Source organism: Octopus sinensis, linkage group LG10 (assembly GCF_006345805.1).
Source record: "Octopus sinensis linkage group LG10, ASM634580v1, whole genome shotgun sequence".
Lineage (NCBI taxonomy): Eukaryota > Metazoa > Mollusca > Cephalopoda > Octopoda > Octopodidae > Octopus > Octopus sinensis.
The window spans coordinates 85,895,786-85,905,200 of NC_043006.1; the positions used below are offsets into that span (position 1 = coordinate 85,895,786).

At 37.7% G+C, this 9,415-nt stretch overlaps 1 protein-coding gene across 1 annotated transcript in view; it reads right to left on the reverse strand.

Moving 5' to 3' along the window:
* Window positions 1-3,666: 3,666 nt before the first annotated feature.
* Window positions 3,667-9,415, reverse strand: part of LOC115216284 (SHC-transforming protein 1) — a 73,774-nt gene continuing 68,025 nt past the window's right edge. The window contains exon 9 of the mRNA XM_036506978.1: window positions 3,667-5,426. Coding sequence (XP_036362871.1) covers window positions 5,298-5,426 — 129 coding nt within the window. The 3' untranslated portion in view covers window positions 3,667-5,297. The remainder of the gene's footprint in view (window positions 5,427-9,415) is intronic.

The following is a 9,415-nucleotide window of genomic DNA, read 5'->3' on the forward strand; positions in this document are numbered from 1 at the left end:
AGTGTCTTTATGTATTTTCACAGCCTGCAAACTCTCCTGCCCCACCCTGAATTGCAGTCTTACAAGTTTGATCCCTTACTGAAAAGTTCTCTACTGACTTCGTAGAAATCTCACATCCACTACTTTTTAACCACGATGGCTCTAAGCTGTATTTCCAGGTAGAAAGTTTCTTCATTTTCATTCAGTTCTATGTTGCCCTCACTTGGCAAAAATTCCACCAATCTTAACTTCTCTCTTACACACACACAGTGCAAAGCAACCTCCAGTTGCTTCTAATCAACAAGACCATTGGTCCTGACAATATCCTTCCTTCAATGCACTAAGCAAGTCCCTATCTTATTTCTTTATTGCCCACAAGGGGCTAAACATAGAGGGGACAAACAAGGACAGACAAAGGGATTAAGTCAATTACATCGACCCCCAGTGTGTAACTGGTTCTTAATTTATTGACCCTGAAAGGATGAAAGGCAAAGTCGACCTCGGCGGAATTTGAACTCAGAACATAAGACAGACGAAACACCGCTAAGCATTTCGCCTGGCGTGCTAACGTTTTTGCCAGCTTGTCGCCTTTTTTTTTTTTTTTTTTTTGCCAAACTTCAACCTTACTCTACAGAAATCTATCCTGTTCACATAATGTTACTCCATTTATTAACTAATGGAGTAAACTTAAACTTTGAACTTACTCCATTAACACATGAAAGAAATAAATTAAAATTGCTGCATCAGCCCTTATGTTGCCATATTTCTGCTGAAATACACCAACTTTATTTTTAATTAATTTTGAAAATAACGAATTTAGTAAAATAATTTTCATAATATTAAGCTGATGTTTGAAACCAATTAACATGAAATTTTGGTGGAAAGCACTGTAAAACAAGAGGTTTGCATCATAGAAGCGAGGTGCGGTCTTAGGTGGTTTGGTATCAAACTAAGAAAGTAAAATTTAAAATTACTCCATTAACACACTAATGGAATAAAATTAAAAATTACTCCATGTGGTAAGAAGCTTGCTTCCCAAACACATGGTTCCAGGTTCAGTCCCACTGCATGGCACCTTGGGCAAGTGTCTTCTACTGTAACCTCAGGCTGACTGAAACTTTGTGAGTGGATTTATTAGGCAGAAACTGAAGAAACCTGTTGTATATATTTGTGTGTGTGCCTTTGTGTCTCTGTTGGTGTGTTTACATCCCCATAACTTAGTGTTTCAGCAAAAGAGACTGATAGTATATGTACTAGGCTTAAAAAAAAAACTCCTGGGGTGTTTTGTTCAACCAAAACCTTTCAAGGCAGTGCTCCAGCATGACCGCAGTTAAATACTTGAACAAAAAAGAATACTAATAGAATAAAATTTTTAAATCACTTTGTTATCATGGTAATGGAGTTAACTTTAAAATCACTCCATTTTTAGACCAATGGAGTAAACTTTAGATGACCAAACATCACTTAAAATTACATCCTTCAAAACGAACAACACAGCACAGTGTTGTCTTAGATATATTATGTCTGTAAAACAAAGGGATGATCCTGGTTGGATTGCCATTCTATGATACGTCTGGTCAGTTAAAGCTGTCATAAGTCTAAGTAACAATTTAAACCCTTTTGATAAAGTTGACCATGGTATGATATGTCACATGCTATGTAATCTCAGCAGAGTCAGAAAACTTGGAGAGTGGCTACATGACTCTAAAAGAGTCATGTAGTGGTGGTCAACTGGGCTACCTCCAAAGAAATGCAAATAATGACTGGTGTTCCATAGGGTGCTGTCTTGTGTAGCCCTCTCAGACATGCCCTCAGCTTCTTAGAGAGCCATACTTGTTAGCTGTGTAGATGATACACAAGTCTTTCAGAGGATATAGAACTATATATTGCACAAATGCAATAGGTATTGGATGCAATACACAGAGGAGCTGAGAATAGTAACATGCTGGAAAATTCCAAGCCCTGTGTTACTAACACATGAAGCTGAATGAAAAGTAGACAGGATACACTGGCCTAGGAGGGACTGCAATCCTTGAATGAAAATTGGTGTGTTGCCTGGAAATTGATATGAATAATGATGCATATTACTAAGTTGGCAATAATGCCGATGGTTGGACGCATACTTTCAGAATGAGAGAACAGGAAACCATGATAGTCCTCTGGGGGATATTTGTCCTCAGCTGTTTAGACTATTGCTCCCAACTGTGGTCACTACACAGTGTAAAATTAACAATGGAGCTCGAAGCAATCCAGTGAAGCTCATCTCAGTATGACATGTCAGCTACTGGGAGAGACTGAAAAAATTAAAACTACTCCCTAGAACAAAGATGGGAAAGATATACAGTGAAAGACATTTGGAGAATCCTAGAACTTGTACTAAACTTTGGCATTGAAAGTTACACGAATATCAGAATGGGGCACCACAGCATAGTGCCAAAAATCTCAACATTGCCATCATGATACAGGACCAGATACTGCAACAGCTTGGATTTGAAGCTCTTCAAAATCCTACCAAAAATGCTTGAGAGATCTACATGGAATGGACAGGTGTTTTCAAAACATCTAACTTAGGATCCATAATTGTATCCTCGAATAGATGCAAACTTCATTGCCATTGATGTCTCTTCTCTTCACTGTTGTCACCCCAATGTACCTCTGTTGTCCATCTCTGTCACTGTACATCTTCCTCCCCACCACACTTATGCTCTGCACATCATGACCCTACTTTCTGATGCATCTACAAGTTTATGACAGTTTCTCTCCTCCCGTCCTGTGCTATAACTTCTCAGCTCCCATTTCCTGCATCACTTCTATCTCTTTCACCTTTCCCTTCTCTATATATTGATGTTTATCATCAGCCATACTGCCACCCCTTGTTCATCACTCACAATATTTAACCTTACCCCCATCTCTGTCACTTTCCCTCATACTCTAATGGAATTACCCACCCTCTTTCCCCCTCCAATCCCTTGTCCTTATTCTCTCTTATATCTTGAGAGTATGCTTTGTCAACTCATCACCACCATCTTTATCCTTTTTCTAGCTACTCACGTCAACCCTCAGATAATGCAGGGTAGCCATATATCTCCTCTATGGCAAGACATCTGTGATACTTTAGCCTCTCAACATCTAGTATAAAATCACCTCTTTCTTTCTCAAATACATTTTGAGTCAGTTAAGGAGGCTGTTTCTATTCTTGTCTTGCAAGGTGACCTCATTAGTGCTGGTGTCACAAAAAAAAACCAACAACAACAAACAAAAAAAATCACCCATAACACACTGTAAAGTAGTATTAGGAAGAGCATCCAGCTATAGAAACCATGCCAAAGCTGATGGAGCTTGATGCAGTCTTGCAGATCAAGGAAGACGTGTTCTTGTCTGTCTCCTGTCCAAGCTTGATTTACGCGTTCGCCACCACAACCTCATTTAGGCTTTGCAGTCCTTCCTATTTGTTTTCACTGTCCTGTTTGTGTTACCAATTTTGACCCTCTGCAAAATCCCAAATTGCTTGATACAGTCTTCCTGTCAAACTATCCAACTAATGCTAGGATAGAAAACAGATATTAAATGATGATGATAGAGGTGAAGGGTTAATAACTGACAGAGTAAAACTGTTGTGTGTGCATGTGAGGTAGCAAATAGAGCATTCATGATATGGTCTTGTAAAAAGAAGATAAAAATAATTTGTAAAATGAACATTGTGATATTTTATTGACCATTAATTAATGGACTAATTTCATTGAAGGGGTGTATGCTGCCATAATTTATAATTTCATTATGGAGGTATGTACGGACATCGTGTGTATATGCTAAATTCAGGTTTAAAAATCTGATGCAGGATTCATAGGTTTAAAAAAATATTTAAATATTAAAAAAATTAATAACACATTTTATTTCGAGCAAAGTCTATCACAAGTAGCCACAGAATTTAATATTTTGTATTACTATACAGTTGACAGGGTCACAGTGTTTAATATCTGTATTACTATACAGTTACAAGGCCACAGTCTTTAATATCTATTACTATACATCTGACAGCGTCACAGTCTTTAATATCTGTATTACTATACAGCTTATGGGGGAGAAGGGAATGAAAATTGCTCAGACAGACTGAAGCTAGGATATTTTCTCATGTACTCATCTCTGAGTAGTGTGATTGTACTCCTTTGTGAATTTCCAGCTTCATAAAGGAAAATTACTAAGAAAACAATATCAATAATCAATAAACTGCACATTACTTCTACTGAAGCTGAGTATTTCTGTCCAAATAGGAAATATTGATGTCACCAAAATTAATGTCTCTGTCTGTGAATGGTGAAGTGAATGAGCCATGTAAAATGATACACAACTGACCTCTGTTCCTTGGGAGGAGATGGTTATCTTTCAGTTAAAAATTAAACGAGTGCTTTCTGCAAAAATAATTAGCTTTAGAAAGGGTATTCAATCACTAGTAAAAGCATTACTTTAAAAAGCTCTGTTTAAACACATGGAACATTTAAAAAAATAAGAATGATGATGTTAATGGTAATAGTTCTGTGGAGAGGAATGGACTGAAGCAGTGCCACTCAATGCAAAAAAAAACAACCCAAAACAAAACAAACAAAAATGACTTGATTAATATAACCAAGATATATGAATGTTTGAAATTAGAATGATTTGAAAAAACATTATAACAATAATATGCTTACAGTAACCTATTTGTATAGCAAAAACAAACTACACAAATACTTTTGATTTATAAGAAATATTTATGTATATATAATAATATATACATATATGGCTTGCAAAATAAACACTCTATACAAAATTTACAAATCCAACCATACTTGTTAAATTTTACTTGCCATTCATGCACATAGAGTCACACATATTTGTACACACACAAAACCCACTCACCCATTTTATGAGTATTTTAAAGATTGAAGTCCCTGTCATCAAGGAAATATTTAAGCACATCTCAGGCCAAAATACCTGTAACAAAGTGTGAATTTTATCAAACTAATTACTTGGCCAAATTTATATGAAGGAAAATAAAATAAAACAAAATTATATATCTTTCCCAAATTTTTCATAGCCCTTTGGTATGGAGTTTGATTGGAGAGTGGCCTAATTAGTTGGTAATATTGACCACAGATTGTTTGTAGGTTGTGCTGAAAGGTGTGAACAACTATTTGTCTATCCCTTGTTTTATCACATTATGCCTGCACTTCAGAGAGCAAACAATATTTATCCTCTGGGTGCAGAGTTCAGGAAACTTGCACAGATCTGAGTGGATGAAATCCTGACATCGTTCTGTAACTATTTTCAAACTGTTTTTGTCATTTATTACAAACAACTGGTTCTAAAAGATGAAGTTCCGTGCCTTGTGTTAAAATTGGAAAATGATTATCCTTGTGATAATTTACAAGATGGCTAATACTGTCAAATTTACAATCCTTTGTTCGGACCTGGAAGAGAATAAAGAAGAGTTCAGGTAAAACTGGGATAAATTTCATCACCAAATATGACAACATTTGAATAAAAATAAAAAGAATTAATAGAGATATTTAATTTATTAAATTTATGTATTTGTTTTAGAAGATTCTTGATGTGAGACCATGAGTTGAAACAGATATATTTGGGGATGGTAATTTTTTTCTTTTTTACCAATTAATCACACACTATATATTTGTTCTTCACTTCAGCATTATTATTATTATTATTCTTATTTTAGTGTCCATTATCTCAAATCCTTCATCACATTCTGTGACTTCTTTGGTGGCTATTTAGTCCTTTCTGACTGAGAGACAGAATGGACTAAACAGAAGGGGACAGGTGGAATGGAGAGTCACTGAAGTGAAGAACAATATAGTGCATGTGGTTAATTGGCAAAAGAAAAAAGAAATGACCATCCCCAAATTTAACAATACATTTAATTTATATTATGTGAAAATTATAAAATACAAAATTCTTTTGAAATTCACAAGGAAAGTTTTAAATTAATTGAGAAAAATTCCTTATCTAATTTATAGAAGTTGGGGATAAACCCCCCCCCCCAAAAAAAAATTGAATCTGTAAGCCATAGGAACTGATTGTGTTTTGTTTAATGCCAAACCAGGGTTTGCAGGACATTTCATCGAGCTCTATAGATCTTCCTGGATGAGGCTCATCTTCCAGGCTGTAGTTTCTAGCTCTGAATTTCTGGAACCACCGTTGACACTGGCTTATGCTTGTTGCCTTTATTGAACTCATAAAGCAAAATATGCTGAATATGCTCCTTTGTCACTTCCATTGTAGCTTTGAAAAAATAACTTAAAATCTTCAGAACTTACACTGAGAATAAATACAAGGTAAAATTACTACCTGCTTCTTTATCAAGTTGATGCAGGTATATATCCTGTCCCCCTTCGACTCTTAGTTAATGCAGTTGAAAAAACTGCATTATTCATGGGATGACCCGATATATACATATTTTATTTTTGATTTTTGATTATTAACACTCATGCTTGAAAATGTAAATATATTTAAATTCAGTCTTTTTTATGATCTGTGAATCCTCAAATATCAAAAATTACACTGAAGAGATTCTTACCTACAAACAACGGATTTTTATAATTTAATTATGGGTAAGAATCGAAAAACAATTGTATCATCATCATCATCGTTTAGCATCCGCTTTCCATGCTAGCATGGGTTGGACGGTTCAACTGGGGTCTGGGAAGCCAGAAGGCTGCACCAGGTCCAGTTTGATCTGGCAATGTTTCTACGGCTGGATGCCCTTCCTAATGCCAACCACTCCATGAGTGTAGTGGGTGCTTTTTACGTGCCAGATGAGTCTGGCAAATGGCCATGAACAGATGGTGCATTTTACGTGCCACCGGCATGAGGCCAGTCGGGGCTAAGCTGGCAACGGCCATGAACAGATGGTGCTTTTTACGTGCCACGGGCACGAGGCCAGTCGGGGCGCAGCTGGTAACGGCCATGTTCGGATGGTTCTCTTACGTCCCACCGGCACTGGTAACTCAGCTGCAATTTCCATTGATCGATTTCGATTCTGATTCTCACTTGCCTCAACAGGTCTTCACAAGTAGAGTTTTGTGTCCCAAGAAGGGAGGGTATGCATAAGTGGGCTGGCTACATCCCATGTAGAAGGCCACGGGTTATGGTCTCACTTGTCCTGCCGGGTCTTCTCACGCACAGCATACTTCCAGAGGTCTCAGTCTCTAGTCATTTCCTCAGTGAGACCTAAAGTTGTCCCAGGTTTTCCTGGGTCTGCCTCTTCCACAGGTTCCCTCAACCGCTAGGGTGTGGCACTTTTTCACTCAACTGTCTTCATCCATTCTCGCCACATGCCCATACCAGCGCAAACATCTCTCTTGCACACCACATCTGATGCTTCTTAGGTCCAGCTTTTCTCTCAAGGTACTTACACTCTGTCGTGTATGAATACTGACATTACACATCCATTGGAGTATACTGACTTCATTTCTTGCGAGCTTACGCATATCCTCAGCAGTCACGGCCCATGTTTCACTGTCATGTAGCATGGCTGTTCGTACACACACGTCATACAGTCTGCCTTTTACTCTGAGCGAGAGGCCTTTTGTCACCAGCAGAGGTAAGAGCTCTCTGAACTTTTCCCAAGCTATTCTTACTCTAGCAGTTACACTTTCAGCACACCCGCCCCCGCTGCTGACTTGGTCACCTAGGTAACGGAAGCTATCAACTATTTCTAGTTTTTCTCCCTGGAAAGTGACAGAAGTTGGTCTTTCAGTGTTTATTGTTCCTGAGCATCTGCCACATACAAAAACCATCTTCCTAGTTAGCCTTCCTTTGACATTGCTGCACCTCTTATGTGTCCATAGCTTACACTTGGTGTATCTTATAGAGTTTCTACCTACACCTTTTCTAAAGATCGAGCAGGGCCATCTACCTGAAGGTGCTTGTGATTTGTCTACCTTCCTACTTATTAGGACTTTGCTTTTAGCTAGATTGACTCTAAGGCCCTTCGATTCTAATCCTTGCGTCCACACCTGAAACTTCTCCACCAGTTCTGATAGTGACTCAGCAATTAGAGCAAGGTCATCAGCATAGAGGAGCTCCCAAGGGCATCCTGTCTTGAATTCCTCCATTATTGCCTGGAGGACTATGATAAATAGGAGGGTGCTGAGGACTGAACCTTGGTGGACCCCTACCTCTACCCGGAATTCTTCACTGTACTCGTTGCCAACCCTCACCTTACTAGCAGCGTCCCTGTACATGGCTTGCACAGCTCTCACTAACCATTCATCTATCCCTAGTTTCCTCATTGACCACCAGATAAGGGATCGGGGGACCCTGTCGAAGGCTTTCTCCATGTCAACAAAAGCCAGGTACAGGGGCTTATCTTTGGCTAGGTATTTCTCCTGCAGCTGCCTTACCAGGAATATAGCATCAGTGGTACTTTTCCCTGGCATGAACCCAAACTGCATCTCATCTAAACTAACTCTCTCTCTAATTAGTTGGGCTATGACCCTCTCCGTAACCTTCATCACCATGTAATTTGTATTTCATATTTATTAATTTTTTATATATTTTATTATAATAATATAATATAATATTTTGTTAATAAATTTAAATTTTGAATTGATAATTATATATCTCCATTTTCTTTCCATTTTTCATCATCATCATCGTTTAACGTCCGCTTTCCATGCTAGCATGGGTTGGACGATTTTGACTGAGGGCTGGCGAACCAGATGGCTGCATCAGACTCCAATCTTGATCTGGCAGAGTTTCTACAGCTGCATGCCCTTCCTAATGCCAATTAAATATATACCCATGTGAATTGTAAAGTTTTTCTCTACTAAATTGGGTATTAAACAGTTGAGCCAGTGAAAGATTAGATGTTTTCATCCCTATTTTCCTTGTTTTTCATCTTTAATTATCCATACAGCATGTACTGGTTTTATAAATTTAAATGTCAAAATGAAGAAATTTTACACCTAACTGCTCTTTCAAGCAACAAACAACTGAGCCATGAACTCTGAGTGGAAACTAATCTTCAGCTATATAATTGCTATGAAACCATTGTTAACTTCCACTCTAGGTGTCCTATGGTATACAGTAGTTAAGGCTTTCAGCCTCCATTTGCAATCATTGTGAACTTGTTCCTTGAATCATGAAATTGAATATTTGAACTCAATAAAACAATTTATTTTCTCAGTAACAGTCTCTAATCCTAACAATTTAACTCAAGTGTTTTCCAAAACAATTATTTTCAGTATTTGAGCCAGACATTCCTCTAATGAAATACAACTACAGGAAAAGTTTCTTCAGACAGAAAGCTTTGATGACATGTCATTAGATACATGCACAGAAAAGACACACTGGTAAACTACATTCCTAAATTTTCTAACAGAATTCTCACAAGGATCTGATTGGCCTTATGGAGCTCTAAGTTTCTGTGTCTTTCCAG